Source organism: Sceloporus occidentalis, unplaced genomic scaffold (genome assembly GCF_023333645.1).
Source record: "Sceloporus occidentalis isolate IW3139 unplaced genomic scaffold, rSceOcc1.0.p SCAF_3, whole genome shotgun sequence".
Classification (NCBI taxonomy): Eukaryota; Metazoa; Chordata; class Lepidosauria; order Squamata; family Phrynosomatidae; genus Sceloporus; species Sceloporus occidentalis.
In genome coordinates, this window is record NW_028316983.1 from 23,894,490 (window position 1) to 23,916,164 (window position 21,675).

General features: G+C 39.2%; 1 protein-coding gene across 1 annotated transcript in view; it reads left to right on the forward strand.

Annotated features, from left to right (window-relative positions):
* Nucleotides 1-21,675, forward strand: part of NFATC2 (nuclear factor of activated T cells 2) — a 161,514-nt gene that overhangs the window by 21,784 nt on the left and 118,055 nt on the right. Inside the window, exon 3 of the mRNA XM_089518501.1 lies at nt 962-1,130. Coding sequence (XP_089374627.1) covers nt 962-1,130 — 169 coding nt within the window. The remainder of the gene's footprint in view (nt 1-961; nt 1,131-21,675) is intronic.

Genomic DNA, 21,675 nt, shown 5'->3' on the forward strand with positions numbered 1-21,675 from the left:
TACCATTTCCAACTTCTGCTGATTTCAAGGCTTTCTGGTTAGAGAACCCACCCTCATGATCTAAATTTGGATTTCTCAGCACTTTTACACTCTTTTCTCTTCTTTCCTTACCCTTTCCCCCAACCGATGGCATGTTATAGTTCATAGCAGAGAATAGAGCTTGGAAAGGTTACTTTTTAGACTCTAGCTCTCCAAAATCACCCAGCCAGTACCATGCAGACTGTGGGACTTGGGAATAGTAGTCTAAAAAAGTAACGTTTCCAAACTCTATTAGAAAACATGATTGCATTCAGAAGGTCCAAGTGTTATCCCTGGCAAGTTCCATTGAAAAAATCTTGCATAGTAGAATTGGGAGAGATCTAAGCCTCTGGAAAGAGAATGCCAGTGAATGCCAATACTTGACAAGAGAATCTACATTACAGGCACTTGCATATGTCATCAAAAGGGAAACACAGATTTTATGTGTGTGTTTCCTTTTACCCCCTCCAGTACTCAAACTCAGGACACTGGGAAATATTCTGTGTGTGTTTATTTCTCTGGGAAGTCTCAAAACAAGGCATGAAATCAACATCCCTCTCCTTTATTGCTCCCAAGCAAATCATATTCAGAAGCTTAATACCTCTAAATTTGGAACTCTCTATTATGATCATGATTTGATCCTCTACACTACTGTGTGAATTTGCGCAATGCCCATTCAAAGCTAGTGACCACCACCAGTTTGTAGAAGTAAATTGAATGCATTTAGTTACATGTATAAGATGAAGTGCTTCCATTTATGTGTTCAAAATCTCCTGCCAATCCATGGGCAGTTCTGTTTTTCAATGCTCTGAGGAAGGAAGAAAATGCTTTTCTATTTGTTTTGAAGAGATTGTACATCTGCCTGCTGTTGGATTTAGGTTTTTTTAGTTAATGTGCAATTCATAATTTATGTTTAACTGAATTTGTCCCTCCTTCTGCCCAGCATTCCTGTACAGTCTCTCCCACCACTTGAGTGGCCGCTGTCCAGTCATTCTGGCTCTTATGAATTGAGGATTGAAATCCAGCCAAAACCCCATCATCGTGCCCATTATGAGACTGAAGGGAGCCGAGGGGCAGTCAAAGCACCAACAGGAGGACACCCTGTGGTCCAGGTGAGATAATTTATTGGTGCATATGAATTCTCAGAAGACCTTAAAAACATCTCATCTGGCTGTTCTACTCACAAGTGAACTGTACACATAGGAAAAGAGATGGGGACTAGCATGCTAATTCAGCCTTTTATATTCTTGTTGCTTTCTGCACTTGGAGAGGGGATTATCTGCAAAACAGAGCCTACCTATGGAAGCTGTTCTTGAGATTCTGGTACTCTGGAAAAATAGGAATTTAAAAAACCTGAAAGACAGCCTCTATGGATAAGAGGAAGTTCTCCTTTGCAAATGTGGAGAAGACACGGAAAAGAGATGAGGAAAGGTGCATGCTCATTCCCACTTCTTTCCTTTTATAAATTATTTGGAGCTTGTGTACAAAAAGAATATCCAGATGATAATTTATAACACCAGTGTGTGGATTAAAATGGAAGAGGTGCAAAACATTGGTGTAAAGCTTATGTTATACTTTTGGTCCTCTGAACCAGTGGCACATGGCTCTTGACATTAAAATAACCATGTTCTAATTACTTACTTCATTTAAGTTCTTGATTCAGGCATGCTTAAGGTACTTTTATAGTCAAATGAAAAGAACAAGCTGTTGTTGAGAAAAGAACAGGGAATACTTTTCATGACCACAGAAAATACAGGGTATAGAAGTTTTGAGTTTGCCAAACTGGAACTAATAAGCCACAATAAGATTTTTCAGTCTCTCTCCCCTTCCGTGAAGTAGATCCTGTCTTTCTAAAGGAAATTTGAATAGTTTTGAAATTCAGAAAAATTTTAGATTTGTACAAAATGAGTGAATTGAGTTAACTCAGAATGTTAATGTTGTTCCCCTGTTTTCCATTTTACAACTTTGTGTGGTACCTTCATATAATAATATCACTGGAGAGATTTTAACTGAAGCAACCTGAATATTCATTGCCTTTTGTGGTGTTTGGTGTTTTAAATCATATTGTCACCTGGAGGGCTTTCTAGTCACAATGACAGTTTTAACAGTCTCTCTCTCTCTCTCTCTCTCTCTCTCTCTCTCTCTCTCTCTCTCTCTCTCTCTCTGTATGCATGTGTGTGTATCATACCAGTTGGAGATCTTTTCATTGGCAAGGGCTAGAGTGTGATATGAGGAGCACAGTAAGTCAGTGAAGCACTTCACAGACTTGGCACTTAGTTCAATGAGGCATTTGATGACCTGTTGTAAAGTTTACAAAGTTGTAAAGAGATAGGGGCACAGGTTAATTGGGTTCATGATTCTGCAGGGGAAAGGTGAATGAGTTTGAAGCAGGAAGGTTTTTTTTTCCAAAGTTGGAGTGAGGTCATGGAAGCAGTGGCGTATCTTTTCAGGAGGAATGGTGAAATTCTGAGCCTTCATCTCCTATCAGTCCCTAGCCAGTATGGACAATGATGGCACTATTAGTCATACAAATTCTAGAGGATCACAGGTTCTCCATTCCTGTAATATGGTGTTGAAAGATTAGGCGAATCTCTATTTTTCACTGCAAATTTAGGCAAATATTAATGGGAGAATTCCAGTTTAGCTTGCATCTTAGTTAGGGTAGAATCAGAAATTTGACCCCTCAGCATTAAATATATGTTATGGCTAGAATCCCACAAAAAAAGGAGCTTGAGCATACAAAAACAGTGCTGTGTGTGCAGTTTTGATTGCTATTTTTGCTACAGCAGTTTCCAGTATTGCAGCGACAAGACAAAACTGTGGCCTATCTCTTTAGCATTACTGAGTGTATCAGGCAAAAATGACAAGTAATATTCCAGCTGTACTCCATGGTTCTTCTGTCCTGGTCCTGCCTACCTGTACCTTTTTGGATCTTGGTTGATAACATGTTTAATGCATGCACACATGTTTTTTTTCCCTTTAACAGTCTAGTTTTCTGTCTGGAGATAGCATTTGTTGGGTGAATCTTCAAGTATACTTCCTCCCAACTACAGTCCAGCTAGAGCAGAGGTGTACTAATATTTTAGTCTGGCTTTCAGGCAGGCCCTTATAGGATGCTACAAAAGGCGACAACACATCTGTCAAGTGATATAGATAGGCATGCCTCTTGTAATCTTGTCAGGACATTTTGTGAACTACAAGAAAGTGAGTTTGTTTCTTTCAACTCTTAATAATGCCATAGAAGAGGAACAATCTGGTGTCTGAACAGGCTTACTACTAAATGTTCCTGTAGTAAGGCCTAACTAAATATTATGTGCAAGTGTGCATATTATAAACATCCCCTCTCCCCTTATTATTATTATTATTATTATTTTGGGAAAAAATGTTTTGGAGAGGGCAATGAAGAACTGAGAAGGTCTCCTTCTCCTATGGATTTAAACATGTGGAGAGATTAAGCCTCTGTGGATGATAGTTTGGAGTGACAGATGATGATGGGAAGAGGGTTAAGTATCTCTACCCTATCAGCCTTCCAAACTTCTTATTTGAAGTGAGAAGTATAATTAGGGTAATGGTTCAAATATTTGTACAGAACATCTTTCCAGCTCCCTACTGATAAGATGATCTATATTGTCACATTCACTACACAAGTTGGAGCAAAAGATATGGCCCTGGAAAAGGCAGGCTCTTTCCCCCCACGATTTATCCACCAAACATAGACCTTGTCTGTGCAGTCAGATATTTCCCAACCTTGTGTGCCCTGCATTCTGCAGTATGCTGATACATGTGTGATCTAGTGATGGCCCTCAGAGGCATGAGATCTAGTTTTATATTAGAGTATGGAATGGTGCCAACTGTGAGTTTTCTGTTATCCTGACCCAAATCTTCAAGGCATGAGGGTGATCTATCCCAGACATACAAGTCATCTTGATGATGATTAGCTCTCTGCAGGGAATCGTGAAGGCTGTAATGCTCTGGTAGAGGGAAGGATCATATCATGATGTATCTATAACTGACTTGCCACATTAGCTGACATGTGTCTTTGGAAGTAATGTTGATTATTCATCTAAAAGACAGTTTGTAATGTCAGGATTCCCAAGTGTAATTCTTCCTTCTACAAATGCAAGGTAGTTGTGTTGACCGTATAATACATTCCAAAGTCCACAATGTGGTAATAATTTTATTAGACCAAGCAAAAAGATACAAGTTTGCAAGACTGCATGTTACTTCACCAGCTAAAGATTTAAAAAAAAACATGCAGGGAAAAGCAGGAGTGAGTGACACTGTTTTATGTTTCCTTGAGATGATGTGGAGAAAGAAGCTGCAGACTATCAAATTAGGTCCATCATGCCATACCTATGATAGCCCTGAGTTCACTGAAAACAAATCCCCCCCAAAGCAATAGAAGTGGGACTGAGGTTTTTGATCTTGTTCCAGTTAAATCTAGATGAGCAGTTATTAGCCTATTAATGCATTTTGTTTCCCCTTATAAAGGAAGACACAGCCCCCTGTGTGGGTAATACTTCCTTTTAAATATTTTCATGGGTATTCTTATTGATAGACCAGCCAGTTGCCATGGTGATTGGGGAATCTGGGAGTTATAGTAAAAAAAATAATAATGTCAATATCCTATAGATTTCTATAGCAGCAATATCATCTATGACTATACCTGAAGTACATTTCAAGCCCCATGGTGAGAACTAATCTTCAGCATTGGACTATGACTCAAGATGAGGGTTCAAATCCCCATTTGGCCATAGAAACACACTGCATGACCTTGGGCAAGTCATACTGTCTCAGCCACATAGGAAGGCAAAGGCAACCCTTCTCTGATAAAACTTGCCAAGAAAGTCCTGGGCTAGGTTCAACTTAGGATCACAGTAAATTAGAAACGACTTGAAGACACACAACAACATTTGCTTTGCTTAGACACTGTCTAAAAAGTACATCTTTATACATGTATAAGCACTTTCACACATGCATGTGTATTCTTGCAGCTCCTGCTTTCAGTTTCACTAAAAGCCTGTGACTGTGCCTTGTGTGGCACTGACTTTCCAGGAAATAGTTTCTGGCATATTGAGAGAAATGATAAAAGTCTGTTCTTGTTTACTGACTCTTTTAGTCAGTTGAGGTCACCAACTGCTGTTGCATTTCTCAGAGTCCAGAATTGCAAGACTTAGTATTAAAATCGTGAAACAGCTTATGATAACAAAATGTATGAGAAACTTGTGGGATATTTTAATTGGTCAAACCACAGAATGATAGAGCAGGCACATTAACAAATACAGTGTCCTTCACCCAACAGAATTAGAAAGTGCTGTGTAACAGAAGTTCATACTTTTGAGGTTCTTACATTCCTTATGACATACAAAAATACTGTGTTAACAACTTCCAGAGTAATAGCCATATTAATCTGATACAACAAAAACAGTAATAGTCTTGTGGAGAATTTTTGATTCTGCAGGTCTATCTCAGTTAGTGAAGATGATGTGTTCCTGGGCATGACTTCTTTAACAGAAAATTTTGTACCAAAGGCAGAAATAACACAGAAAGAATGAGAATAGGTTATGTCTTCTTCTTCTTCTTCTTCTTCTTCCTCTTCTTCTTCATCTTCTTAACTGCCTTTGAATTGGCCCCAACGCATGGCGATCCCATGGATGAGGCATCTCCAAGCCACTCATCCTCCACTGCTCTGTTTAGGTCTTGCAGATTCATACATCTGACTTCCCTGATGAGTCTATCCATCTGGCATATGGTCTACCCCTCTCTCTACTGCCTTCACCTTTCTGAGCATTAATTTCTTTTTTGAGTGAGCTATGCCTCAATTTTGCCATCTTGGGTTCCAGGGGGAGATTTTGTTTGATCTGTTCAAGGACCCATTTGTTCATCTTTTTGGTTGTCTGCAGTATCCTCAGCACTCTTCTCCAGGGCCACACCTCAAATAAGTTGATCTTTTCCCAGCCTCACCCCCCTCCAAAAAAAGGAAGAGCTGTCAGCACAACCGCTGGGGTCCAACAACCACTGCAGCAACTCAAACGAGCCCTAGTGGTTAAATCAGACCTTTGAGCAGAGCTAGCAATTTTAGAAGCAGAACCATGGTTCCAAAGGCAGTTGAGATAACAGCAGCTGGATGTCTTCCAGGAACTGAAGCAATGCAGGAACCTCCGGGGACACACAGTAAACCTATGCCAGACTTCTTCTGATAAACCACCAGAGAAGCTAAGTCTCCCGAAGTGCTCTTTATTCACAGTGCTATAATACAAATACAGATCTCTCCAAACTCCACAATGCATACCAAACCAACTCCTACTACAAACCCACAAGCTATCACTTGAAACCCCTGGGTTTATCTAGACTCCAGACCATGTGGTCTCCCAAACCCAGTGAGTTCAGGTGTGTAACCATGTCATGTGTCCCCTGTGTAATCCATCCAGGTATTTCATCATCCATGGCTAAGTGCTTCTAGACACTAAAGTGTCCTTGAGCCAATGAGCATCAGCTGTGCTAATCAACCTTGTCCTTCTGCTGAATGCTCATGGTCAAACACACACACATCAAGCATTTCCCTGTGTGCTGTTATTAACCCTTGAAATCCCTGACAAGAGCAGTTTAACATGTTTCAGGAAACTTTTTAGTCAAAACTAATAATATACACCTATGAAATGAAACAATCAGATTAGGTTAAGCTTGTATAAGTAAGCAAAAATGTTTTAAACCTTCTTCCATTATGCATCTAGGGAGGGTTTTATTAACCTCCGATCTTTGTATGATTTACATTTTCATGGCCAAACTAAAGAACTATGCTTTTGTTCTTTTTTCAAATTTATTTTTATTCCAAATTACAATCTTACAGTCTAATATTTGTAATATTTATAATACGATGTAAATATATTCTGTCTTCTTATCTGTTCGTTTTATCTTCTTATTCCTTTCTGCTTAGTTTCTTGTTGACTTCCTATTCTTCCTCACCGAAAGTTGATTTTCTTCCTTTCTTTTCCTTTTCTTCACCTCTTCTTTTAAGCATAATTTTTCAAAGAAAGAATTCCCATGTTTCAATAGTTCTAGTTATGATTAGAAATTTTACACAAGTAATTCCATAATAATATTATGAACACAATGCTGCTAAAAAAACCTTTGAACTCCCCCCATATTTATTTTATTACCTACTCTCTAAAATATCCCTTGCTTTTCTTCATTAATTTATTTTAAATAGATGGTTGTTTGTCACCGAACTTTCTCTACTTTCTTTCTATTACTTCTATCAATGGTTTCCATTCTTTCTCCCATTTGTCCATATTCTTTTTATTTAATATTGCTGTTACTCTGTCCATTTCCTTCATTTCATAAATTTTTATTTTCCAGTCTTCTGTCTTTGGGGTTGGTTCTTTTTTCCAATTTTTGGCAATCAGGATTCTTGATGCCGTGATTAATTATAGAATTATTTTCCAATATTTGTTCTTTTCTGTCATCCCCAACACTGAAGTTATGTTAAGTAAGTGGATTTAGATCAAATTCGATCTTCATCATTTCTTTTATATTCTTGTATATTTTTAACCAAAACTTTCTAATGATTTTACCTTTCCACCACATATGTATTAAGGAACCTTTTTCTTTTTTGCATCTCCAACATCTGTTATTATTTAATTTGTACATTTTATCTAGCGTAAGTGGAGTAAGGTACCAACGGTTGGCTATTTTATAATAATTTTCTTTTAAGCTTTGTGATACTATAAATTTATTTCTCTTCTAGCTGTTTCCTATTTTTCTAGCTCTCTATTATGTCCCAATTCTATTGCCTATTTTATCATGCTGTCTTTTATTTCCACGCCTTCAAGTTCTCTTTTGAGTAATGTCTTGTAAAGCTTGCTGACCTTTTCCCCCCTCTGGATCCCAGAATATTTTATCAAGTTCATTTTCCTCTTTTTCCCCAAAGCCTAATGTTTTAAGAAAAGAAAAGTTCAAAGGGAACTATGCTTTTCTTTTTAGCATGCTAGAGGGAGTTAGTGAGATGGCTTACCTGCTCTCCACTTTGCTCTGTGTTTTGCTGTTCACATATGCTCTGTATAGGAATTTTTCTAGCATTGCTGTGCTTATTGAATACCTGTAATGGGAGAAAGAATCATTGGTCTGTTACAGACTGCCAAAATAAAGCTGCTTCGGGTCTCTTTGGAGGTATGCTGTTTAAATGATGCATGGGTCCTAAGAGTCCGGAGATCGCGCCAAAGCCACACTCCATTCCTAAGAACTGGAGTGCAGCTTTGGTGCAGCTTCTGGATTCTTCGGATGCATGCATCATTTAAACAGCATACCTCCAAAGAGACCCGAAGCAGCTTTATTTTGGCAGTCTGTAACAGGCCATTGTCTCTGTTGAATCCTTAAAAATAAAAATAAAATCTGTTAATATATTTTAGTTCAGCATGCATATGTTCTGGAGTATGTGCCCTCCCATGCATGACATTATCCAAGAAAAGGTTTTAGGAAGGAACTGTCCACTGTATTGAATGAACTTCTGGAATATGAATTTGCTTGTAAATTCATTTTAAAAAAAGATCCCTCCACCCAATCGCATGGGAGCTGACTTTGTTGAGGGAAGGGAAGCTGCACAGCAATGGGTCTCACATCCTCCCCAGTTTTATCTTGTGGTTTTGCTCTCTGATGCTACTTCCTCCTCTTTGCATGCTTGGGCTCAGGAGTTTGGCACACTCCACTGGGGAGCGTGCACTCGCAGGGTACTTCTAGAACACCAGAACAATTGTGTATCTGTTAAAGTTAGAGCCTCTGGCAGGACAAGAAGCATTCAACAAGGACATGGACTTTTGTGTGTTTAACATCTTGTTCAAAGGCTGAGAATAGCAACAACTGCCTCTGTGTTGAGGACAAAGGCTGGTGTTGACATGAAGCTTTTCCCCCCCCTCCAGGTTGGCACAGTTGCCCAAATCAGAGAGGATGTGGCACATACATCCTGCATCTCTCAGTAAACTCTTGTCAAAATCGACCAGCCGAGGTGTGTTTTTTTTTTACATTTGTAAAAAGAGATGGGACATACTGCTCAGAGTTAAGAAAAAGAGAAATGAACTATGATTATTCAGCAGCAATACATGTAGTCTGCACAAGTCCTTAGGTATCAGTTTTTATGTTGTTGTTGTGTGCCTTCAAGTCGTTTCTGACTTATGAGGGCCCTAAGGTGAACCTATCATGGGGTCTTCTTGGCAGGTTTCTTCAGAAGGGGGTTACCATTGCCATCCTCTGAGGCTGAGAGACTGTGAATTGTCCAAGGTCACTCAGTGAGTTTTTTATGCGCACGTGAGGATTTGAACCCTAGTCCTCCAGAGTTGTAGTCCAATGCTCAAACCACTACACCACGCTGGCTCTCTGAGTTTTGGTGACCCTAAGGCAAACCTATCAAGGGGTTTTCTTGGAAAGAGGCTTAGCCGCTACTGCCTTCCTCTGAGACAGAGAGAGTGTGACTGGCCCAAAGTCCTTAACATGCCAGCTCCTTAATATGGAGACTACAGGCTATTATCACATTATCTGCACAATCCTCAGCAGTTAGGTGCAGAATGATGTGTTTTGGGGTTTGTGAATTAAAGAACAAGAGGAAGGAAGTGACAACAATTAGAAAAGTTTTTTTTCACACCAAACTGTGCTTCCACAATGCCTCAACTCTTGCTTAATAGTAGTAACACCTTTTTGCTTGCTGCTCTGGCTTTACACACATATGAGTCCCACTGATACCAATAATTTTCATTATATTTGTTTTTAGCTACTTTGGTTAATGAAATAACACATGGATTTACTTTTCTCTGCATTAAGAAAGAAGGCACTAGCTTATTGTTCAGCTCTGCTTCCAAGTCACTGGGTTTATTTTATTTTTATCATTGCAGATTAAACTTTATACATCATATGAGTCTTAAAAGTGCAGGTGCTTACTGTTCAGTAAACTACTGAAGCAGATTATAATGTTTTATGGAAATAGAACTTGTGAAAATGTGGACAGACCTTATGTTGTCATATATTCTGAATTTTGTGAATTTCAAATGTCGGTTTGCGATGTCCAGACAAAACCTAATGTGGAGTGTAGCATCCTGACCTACTTGATTTCATTAAAAAAAAAAAAATTTCTAGTACTCATGATTCTCGAGAAAAACTTAGAAATGAAGCTGAAATCTTGTATTGAAAGTCAGAATAGAGGTTGATGGAAGATGTTGCCATTTGTCCTGGAAAACCTGTAAAATCCTGGATTGAAGGAGCTAAAAAAATGCCCTGGTTGGGCCAGTTGAAGCAGTAAATCTCAGATTTCTCCTTTATTGCAGGATGATGGGCCATAGCAATGAAGCAATTATAATGTGGCAGTAGCAATGAAGCAGGAAAATGTGCAAGAAGACTGGCATTGGTGGGAGCCTCATTCTGCCATAGAGGCTCCGGTTGCTACTGCACATTGCCACCTTATTCTTTCATTCCCTCCCTGCTTCCCCTGATAGGTCAGAAGGCAGGAAGGAAAAGGAGGCAAGCAGAGACAGCGTTGTGTTGTGATTGTGTTGGGGGCTTGAACCTAGGGCTAGGCAGTATGGTGGAACTTTGCTTCCAAACAGCCTCAAGAGAGTAAAGGGAGTTTGTTTACTCTCTGGAGCTGCTTGGAAGCCTCCTCGCTTCACACCTGCTAGAGGGGAAAACAAGGAAGAAAGAGCTTGGTATTGGTACTGAGGTTGAAACATAATGGTAGAAAAAAGTGCAATGTTGAATCTGCACAATCAGAATGCAAATTAATAATATGCATAATTATAATAATTAGCATAGTTTGCAAATTAGATGCCTGGATATGAGGAAATGGAATATGGGGACCCTAATGGAAGAAGGCTTTATGTTCAACATTGCATTTTCAGTGGTCTGCGGAATTTCCCCTTGCTGTCAAACAGCTAGTAATAGTTTAGGGCCAATCCAAACATCATGCTACATGTATGAATGGATTTATGATGTATTTTCAAAATAAAAGCTACATGGCACTGGCCAGGATTGGAATTATGGTCTAGGACATGTGTTTCTGATACCATTGGCAGCTTTCCTCCAAGGAGAAAACAGCAGCTGGTTGTGTGCATGTACCATATATGTGATACATGCACACATGTGATATATGTGATTTCAACCAGCACAGCAGGAAGCAAGGTGCTAGGGGAGGGGGGGCATTAACTGCAACTTTGTGCATCAGACTTTTATTCATTGAAACCTTTCTAAACTGCCTTTTATCCAGAAAAGGCACAAAATGTACATCCACCCACAAGCTTGTATCCACCTGCACATGAACTGTGGCTATTATTTTGAAAGTTGAAAATGAAGTATATGTTAAATGCATTCATGCAGTCTGGCTTTAGTCTCTGTTCTCATACTGTCAGTTGGTCTACATTGTCCTTCACTCGAATCCAAATTCTCTTAGAGGCAGAATAAAATGTTCAATAAACATAAACACATGGATTTCATTTAAATTATTTCAGTTCAGAAACTGCAGTTTCTTTTCACAGTTTTGCAACAAAGGACTTTTTTTCTCACTAGTTTTGAAGTTAGATTCATTTGCATGTTGTGCAGTTTTTAGGAAGACATGTTATATTTGTGGCAAGACCTATTTGCAGTGCAACAAACAGTAGAATTTTTTAATATGGAAACATGCATGTAGCCTGCTGCGCTGGACCACATATCCTATGAATTTTGTCACAGGATATGTGAAATTAGAAATTGCAGAGTTTTGTATGCAGAAACAAACACTAGCAAGAAAATAATAATGTTGATGCAAGCAAATGGTTATCATGAGCTGTAATTCTGAGCCATTCCTTTGACACCAAAAGGAGAAAATATTTCTACTCTTCCCTTATCTTCTTGTGGGCAGCAGGAAAAAGGAAGAGATAGGAGGAAGCGATTGCTCACTTCACTTTGTATTTGCCTTTAATTAACTCTAGGCAGCAGGGTTCTGTTTTCCTATTTATTTTATTTTAACCAAAGGTTAATGAATGGGTCCCTGAACCAACACTATAGTATTAAAAAAGCTGACCACACACATAACATGCCTCATTGGGAAAGATGCTACAAGGAACTTCCATCAAAATGAGGAAGGTTCCATGAAGAAGAAATAGATTTAAGTCTGAATATTGGACAGAAGTCAAGTTAATGAAAGCAACAGTGTAGGTCAAATACAATGGGAAAGTTTCCCAAGAGTAACTACATAAGAAGAAAGCATGGCAGCTGGCTAAACCTGACCATTTAACTAAGTAGTAATTCACCACCATAAGCTTGGTAAAGTCTTTGCTTATAGGCTTTGTTGTTGTGTGCCTTCAAGTCATATCTGACTCATGTAGACCTTAAGCCATGAGGCTTTCATGGCAAGATTTGTAGGGAAGTGTTGTTGTTAACTGTCCTCGAGTCAACCTCAACTCATGGCAACCCTGTGAATGAGACACCACCAAGCCCCCCTGTCATCAACCCTGCTCAGGTCCTAGTTTGATCAAATTTGATCTGTTCATGGATCCATTTGTTCATCATTTTGGCCATATATGGTGCAGCATCTCCCCAGTGATCCAACGTAACTGGCAGTACTGATATATATATATATATACATTTAAATATGAAGAAAGTGCACATGAAGAAAAACTGACCAGAGTTCTGTTTACTGCCAACTATATGAAATACTAAAGAGTTTTCCATTTCCTTTGCATGATTGTAAGAAAAAATAAACCTGTAACATCTACTCATAGGATTAAGTTATGAATTTAATACCTAGTTCTTTTATTTAATCTGATGAAGTCCACCTAATGCTTAACTCACAATGAATATGCCAGTCTTTAAGGTGCCAAGTAGGTATATTTTTGGCTTGAAGCAAATCCTACATCTGGCAACACTTGCATTTTTAAGCAGCTTTCTATAGGTTACAAGAACCTGTCAGTTCTGAGGCAATGCTGTGATTTAGATTTCCAGAAAGGTATAAACAGAATTTGTGTGTATGTATGGTGTAGCTTTAACTTCATGCATAGTTACGCCATGTGCATTAAGTAAATATTTGTGTTTATGGATACTTTTTATTGATAACTACGGTTCTACAAATGGAAGCACATGCCTCATTTTTGCACGTTCTGAAGAACAAATTAGGGAATTATAGAGAGGCACACTGGCAAATTTAATTGTGCATTTTTGTGAGGGGGCGGGGAATAACCAGTCCCTGCAAAGAAATCAACCAAGAAAAGTTTTCTTGTTTTCTGGATGATGTTATTTGTTTATTTGCCAGAGTGCCTAGCATTTCCATGGGCCACAGACCAAGTCTAGCGATGTTAATATAACTGTTATGAAAAAGAAAAGAAGAAAAAATAATCAGTCAATTTCTACCGAAAGAAAGAAATAAAAAACCCAAAATAGAATATGGAAAGGTACACATCATGTCTGGCTTCTCTTTCCCTTTTTGGTAAATGTGACTCAAATGAGTTGGTTTTAATCCAGCCCGCTCTATATATACACTTTTGGGGAAGGCTTAGTGTGAGTTATTTACCTTATAATATGGGAAATGAGATCCTAATCTTTTTACCTTTATTTTCTTTTTTCACTACAGCTCTCCAGATCTCAATTTTCATTTTCTCTGTCATTGAAAAAAAATGGTGTGAAACATTAAAGTCAATGGCTTGGCCTTTGTCGATAATTTTCATTCTTAAACATGTGGATACATTGACACTTTGACAAAGCGCTCGTGTCTAGACTTGATCTCAGAGTGAAAACCTATCACAGACATGGTAAAGTCCTCAAATCTAATGGAAGCCTTTCCTGATAATTTGAGGGTGTTTTCTTAAGAATAACATATCCCAGTATCTTGGGGACACATAGAAGACATTGGTGGATGTCATGCAACTCTTTATGGGGCCTAATCTGTCCATGAAGTAGGACTGGGTTTATTCTGGATGAGAGACCCACATCTGTTTAAGGATATTTTTTGTCTTTATCTCTTCTTCTTTTTAACCAAAGCTAGGAGATAGGGTGGTTTAAAAATTAAAACAAATACAGTACATTAGCATTAAAATGTAATTACATTAAATAAACTATTAAACACATTAAAAACAATTTAAACATACAATTAAAATAATAAAAGGCAATTTGAAACAGTAAAATTAAAAAAGACAACAGCATCCTATTGAAACAGCATCCTTTGACAGTGAAATAGACTGCCTTGGAGGGTAGTGGACTCGCCATCCTTGGAGGTCTTTAAACAGAGGTTGAATAAATATTTTACAGTTGTGTTTTTCTATATGGCTTTCAGAGGGTGGGGAAGTAGATGGCCTCTTCCAGTTCTAGGATTCTTTGGAAGTTCTTTCTTTAAAAGCATTAAGTTCTCAAACTTTTGTCAGACTATAACATGTTTGCCTGCTAGTGGAAAGACAGTAAGTAAAAAGACATTCTTTCTTCCCTAAGAAGGGAGTTCTAGAGCCTTTGGAGACAATAGCTATACGATAGGACCAATATGCAGCCTGAATTAGAATTCAATTTGAGAGCAGTAAGTCGCTTTTTAAAAGCTGTACGATACACTTATAAATCTGTCTCTGCCCCATAAGAATCCTAAAACCAGGCTGAAATGGATTAAAATAATTGGTTTCACCCAAGAAAAAGAAACATTACTATGGAGATTATCAGAGGATATCCCGTCCTCGTCCTGTCCTTATAGCACAATTTTGAAAAGGTTTTCATATGATATCACACTTATCCCATCAGTGTCCCATCATTAAACTATGATTGACTGTGATCATGCAAAAGACTTTTACATGATGTCACACTTATCCTGTCACTGTCTCATCACTGAAGTGGAATTGTCTCATCCTTGCCCTTCATTTTGTATTAATGGAAGAACACGTTGATGCAATACCACTTCACTGACAGTTTAATGACAGGACCAGGGCAAACATATGAATGGAGTTTATCGCACAGGCTCCTGGCATGGTCGGAGAACGGTCCAAAAGGGGCCAGGAAGGGAATGGAACGAGTGGGGGACGCATTTTGCAGCACACAAGGAAGTCTCTTACTTGTTCCGTTCCCTGCCCTTCCATTCCCAGCCCATCCCAGAGGAGGAGATTTTTGAGGACTGTTTTGAACGAGTGAGGGACTTCTGTGTGCAGTAAAATGCATCCCCCACTAGTTCCACACTCATTCCTGGCCCCTTCCGTTCCATTCTCTGACCATTCCCTGAGCCCCTGTGCGATAAACTTCAATGTCTTTCTCGTGATCGCTGTCACAAATGGGGTAAGGACAGGATTTGCTCCCATCTCCTGCCTGATAATCTCCTATGTCTTGAAAACAAGAAAGAGTCTTCTAGCACTTTAAACATTAACAGATTCATTGTGGATTAAGCTTTTGGTGGACTAGAATCTGCTTTAGAAAGGAATTGTGTATTAAATTCATAGACTTAATCCTATAAATAAACATTGTATATTTTTTCTTTCTTCCACTCATGTAAACAATATGCTCAGTCTCTGGTTTTTCATACAGCTCAGGCTGAGAAGAAACCACCAGATGTTTTGATTACAAATAATAATAATAATAATAATAATAATAATAATAATAATAAATTTGTTTATATTTCCTGCCTCTCCCTGCAGATCGAGGTGGGATTACATCAATAAAAATGATACAATACATATATAAAAGAAATAAAAAGTAATATAAACAATAGAATATTAATATTACTATTAATTCCATAAAATAGCTAGGTCAGTGCATGGATGTCTAAAAGCATACAGTCATACTTGGAAGCGGAGTCTTTTATCTCAAAAATCCTATAAAAGGTCGGGTAGGTAGGCTCGTCAGAAGAGATCCGTCTTAAGTTCCTTCCTAAAGGTGGTAATAAGATGGATCTCCTCCGGTAAGCTGTTCAACAATTTGGGGGCTGCAGCAGTAAATGATCTATGCGAAGTTGTTGTTAGCCTGGTTTTGTGGTGTTGTATAAATTCTTCCCTGATGTTCTGAGAGTGTGGGGCGGATTGTGTAAGGAGAGACTTTCCTTCAAGTGACTCGGACCCATCCCATGATCCATTACCGTTGGCCATGGTGAGTGGAACTGATAGGCCAAAACCTATGTAGAGTCAATGTTTCCCCTTGCTTGATATACTTAGTCCTGAATGGGTAAAAGCAAGATGAATCTGAAGATTGTACGTCTCATGGTTCTTCTTTATTTATAAAACCAAGGGAAGGCTGCCAGCAATGCATAGATGTTGCATGTGGTCTCTTTCTGGGGGTGGTGATGGTGGTGGATTAATTCTCCTATGCAAAGATACCTCCTGCTGACTGTTGAAACAGAGAACAAAGAAAAAGAGACTCTTTTGACCATGGATGCTATTAGCTTAATGTTTCTGTTCTCTGATCTTCCTGTTCTGTTTGCTTTGTACAGCTTAATCAAGTTCTTTCTTTTTTTTTTTTTTAAGTATCGGGACCAAGTAATTGAAAACAAATTTACCATGTCTCAGACCATCAAGTTCCCTTTCAGCTAGATGGCTGGCTATGCGGTAGACTCTTCTGCTTTCAATTTCCACTGATGTGAGAAATGTAGAATGGCTTGATTTGTAATTGTGGATGTTAATAATGAAAGAGAAATTCCCTGGTTTTGAGCCTACATAGGAATTCTGGCTCCGTTACGCTTCATGTAACAAACCCCAGTTCAAAACCCTGCTGTTACTCTTTACTGAAAAAAATCTGTTCAGCTATTTTTCTAAGTGCCCGTTTTATTTCTTCAAAACATGTGTTTTGTACAGGATATATAAGTATTTGTTCAGACTAAGATTTCTGTGAAAATGTTGAGTCCCATTTTTCTATATACAGATATATTTTAGTTGCTGATATCACTTTATGATTTCTATCACCATAACTGTCAAAATCTGTTTATAGGAAAATACATTAAATCCAGTTTATAACAGATATCTATTTTATGTGGCACTGTGTTCAATTTTCACAAATGTTTGTTCTTCTTTTTTCATTTTGAAATACACATGGTTGATAGAAAAGTAACATCCAATCAAATAATATGAAAATCAAAAGAGTGTCTTTATTTTTGACAATTATTTGCAAAAGTCCTCCAACATTAAGCTTATCAGGTTTGAGGGAAATTATGTCATAATCAAATTATGATTTGATAGAATGTTTCTTTCTATCAACCATGTGTATTTCAAAATGAAAAGAGAAAAAGAAAAATTTGTGAAAATTAAGCACAGTGCCATATAAAATAGAGGACTTGGGAGCAAGTGATCAAGGGAACCATTGGACTTCTCCAGACAACCTGTTGCTAGTTTCTGTATGTACTTACTGCAAGTCCTCCTCTAGTTCTTGTGACTATAGGTATCATAAAGCATCGCCGAGAGGGGTTTTCAGTTTAGAAAGGAGAGTAAATTAAAGTACCCTGCCTACATATGATCTCAACTAGGGCTGCATCTGCACTGTAGAAATAATGCAGTTTGACTCTGCTTTAACTGCCATGGTACAGTGCTATGGAATCCTGGGATTTATAATTTGTTGTGGCACCAGAACTCTCTGACTGACCAGGCTGGATATCTCACAAAACTGCAAATCCCAGAATTCCATACCATTGCACCATGGCAGTTAAAATGGCGCGAAAATGGAGTATCTCTGTAGTGCAGATGCAGCCCAAATCTGGGAGGATCTCTATGCTTGGTTAAACATGAGGATTACAGAACTTCTCTGTTCCTAGGCTGTGGAAAAGACTTTCCTAATCTGTACCCCATCATAGTCTTTGCAGCTTTGACAAACAGTGGACCATTGGTTGGGTTCAAAGACCCCCTGTGGATACCAAAATCTGTGGATACTCAAGTCCCATTAAATACATGGCACAGTAAAATGGTATCCTTTACATAAAATGGCAAAATCAAAGCTTGCTTTTTGGAACTTATATTTTTACAATATTTTCAAGCCGCGAATGCTTGAATCCATGAATTTAAAAACATCTATAGATATGTAGGGATGACTGTACTTGGTTTTATTAATATAATATAATATAATATAATATAATATAATATAATATAATATTCAGGACTTCGGGCAAAACACACAGTCCTTATTAAGTGGTATCTGGCTGCTTTGGAGGTGTGCTGATTAGATGATGCATACTTCCAAAGCAACTGGACACTGTGTGATACTGGGATAATCCAGTTCCTGGAAACACTGGGCAACCACAGCAAGCACAGCCTGTGTTGGGAGCAGGCCATATGGTCAGAGCAGACTCAGGCTGCTCTTTCCTGCCCATTTGTTCTGGCCCTTAGTTGAAAAATTGATGACATTTTGAGGAGCAATGAAAAGCAGGCTAAAAATTGGAAATATCTTTAGGCTGTAATCATAAAGGAGGGGAAGAATCATGTGCCTGACCTAGTCTCTTAAAGAGAGGGAAGAATAATAATAACCAGATAACTAAAGTGTGGGAAACCATAGTTCCTGCTTGCATAGTTTTGGCGTGTTACCTCTCAGATTTTATTGTTAGGAGATAGTGTGTGTGTGTGTGTGTGTGTGTGTGTGTGAGAGAGAGAGAGAGAGAGAGAGAGAGAGAGAGAGACTATTTTACATCTAATTATACATCTTAAGTCTATACAGTATACTGTACCCAGAAATCTATTTTGGATGAAGGGCAAGGAAAAGTCTAGAAATCTGGACTGAATAGATGAAGGTTATCCCATGGGGGCAAAACCGTCCCCCGATGTGTTCTAACGAGCACGAGCGCGGGCGCGCACAGAGCGTGATAGGAACCCGATGGGAACCAGAACGCTAGTTTACCGCACGGTGGAACGCCGCCGCTGCCGCCGGCGTTCCCATCGGGTTCCCAATGTGTTCCAGGAGGCGCCATTTCTGGGAACAGTTTCAAAAGCATTCCCAGAAATGGCGCCTCCTGGAACACATTGGGAACCCGATGGGAACGCCTGCGGCAGCGGCGGCGTTCCACCGTGCGGTAAACTAGCGTTCTGGTTCCCATCGGGTTCCTATCACGCTCCGTGCGCGCCCGCGCTCGTGCTCGTTAGAACACATCGGGGGACGGTTTTGCCCCCATGCGATAACCTTCAATGTTTTATCTAAAGAGAGTTGCAAGTATGGTTTTTAGGTAAGTCTAGGAAACCAGAGTGTTACTGCCTATTTCTGTAGAAAATACTAGGCTCAATGGCCCAAAGGTCTGTGTAAAGCAGCTTCATATATTCATAGTTCCATTTTTACATTTCAGATTATGCAACTATCAAACTATTTCCTAACTGGAAACCTTTCTGTTTTTATTTTATTTACTACAGTAGCAATGGATTTTATAGGTTTTGGGTTTTGCAAACCATCTCGACCAAAAAGGTGACTTCATATATACAAGACCCTTTCCAGATATTTGCTTTCTACCAGGTGGGATTGCGCAGCCCTTGCTAATCCACCCATGTAGCATTGCCAACAATGTGAGAGCTAGAGGGGCAAACCACTTTCCCCCATCACTAGGATCATATTTCAACATAGCTGCTGGAGAATAGTACTCAGGACTGCTGTGGCATAGATTTCTTAGTGAATGACTTGTGCTTCCTTGTCCACTGCTCCTGAGTCTTGAGTCTCGTGCGAAGGAGGGATATGAGGATATCCTGTCTTTTCCCAAGACCTGGAATAGGGAAAGAAAAGGAAGTGCTAGTCCCTTATGCATCCTTTCATGCTGCCTCTGTGGAATGTCCAAAATGTCAGTCCATTATGCTGTTGATCTGTTGTAAAATTCCCTCATGTATAGAGCAATATAGTAGTTTGAAATGTTGCTTTTGAAGGATATAATAATAAAAAAAAAATAAAAAAAATATTTCTATTTCCCGCCTCTCCCTGTGGATCGAGGCAGGATTACAGCAGTCAGCAAATTTCAACAATAAAAGCATATTTCAACAATATTAAATACATAGCATCAAAATATATATACATTACTATCAATACAATACAGCTGGTCGACTCTCCGTAAAAAACATACAATACTGACAGAGGTGAGAATTTTGCAGCAGGTTTGGTGGGTAGGTTCGATGGAAGAGTTCCGTCTTCAGTGCCTTCTTGAAAGCATCCAAGTTGGTAATGGGACGGATCTCTTCCGGCAAATCATTCCACATCTTGGGGGCCACAGCGGAAAATATTCTGTGGGAAGTGGTCACTACGTAGTCTAGAGATTTCTTCCCAGTTATTCTGAGAGTTCGGGGCAGATTGTGTAGGGAGAGGCGTTCCCTCAAGTAACTTGGGCCCAAGCCATTTAGGGCTTTAAAGGTAATAACCAACACTTTGTATTGTGCCCGGAAGCTAATCGGCAGCCAGTGCAGAGATTTTAGTATTGGTATGATATGGTCAAACCTCGATGCTCCAGTGACCAATCTAGCTGCTGCATTTTGAACTAATTGAAGCTTCCGAACTTTGTACAAAGGTAGCGCCAAGTAGAGCGCATTATAGAAATCTAAACGAGAGATTACCAGTGCAAGTACCACTGGTTCAAGGTCCCTCTGGGCCAGGTAGGGGCGCAGTTGGTGTATCAACCGAAGTTGATACCAAGCACTCCTAGCCATCGCATCTACTTGAGATGACAACTGCAGAGACAGATCTAGGAGTACTCCCAAACTACGCACTCCATTCTTTAGGGGAAGTGTGACCCCGTCCAGGACAGTTTGGCAAAGTTCTCTGCCAGGACCCAGGGATTCTATCGCTAGTACCTCTGTTTTCTCTGGATTCAACTTGAGTTTGTTTTCCCTCATCCATCCCATTACCGACTCAAGGCAGGCATTTAGAGGAGAGATGTCATCCTTGGTCACCGCAAAAGTGTGAGACATAGAGAAATAGATTTGGGTGTCATCAGTGTGGCTTCAGGTTGGAATTCAATCTTGGCAAACTGCACTCAGATGCAAAGATTGGGAACGTTACTTTTAAAAACTGATTGTATTGTTTGCTGGTGTGTGCCTTCAAGTTGTTTCCTATTTATGGCTACCCAAAGGCAAACCTATCATAAGATTTTCTTGGCAAGATTTGCCATTGTCTTCCTCTGAGGCTGAGAGCGTGTGACTTGCCCAAGGCCATCCAGTGGGTTTTCATGGCTGAGCTGGGAATCAAACCATTGTTCCCAGAGTCATAGTCCAACACTCAAACCACTTGTCACACTGGCTTTCACTATATATTTATTTATATTCTGCTTTTCTTCCAGTTTGGGATTCAAGGCAGCTAACCACAGATAAAACCACATAGTTAAAATTCACAAAATACAAAAGTTAAAAGACAATTAAACAAGCAATATTAAAACCATCTAAAAGAATGAACAATTTCTATTAAAAACAACAGGAGCACAACAAAAATAACATACAGAAAGTCCAGAAGATTACTTCAGTAGGATGAGCCATTCTGTCCTTAAAGACCCATTGAAACAGAAAGGTCTTCACCTTACTGCAGAACAAGAATAAGGAGATTGCCAGTCTTATCTCTCTGGGAAGGGAGTTTCAGAGCTTGGAGGCAGCCACTAAGAAGGCCTTCTCCCTTGTTCCCACCAGATGAACCTGTGAGGATGATGGAACAGAGACAAGGGCCTCCCTAGCAGATCTCAAAACAGAGGCAGGTTCATATGGGAGAACATAGTTCTTCAAACAATCTGTATAGGGCGTTATAGGTCAAAACCAGGAC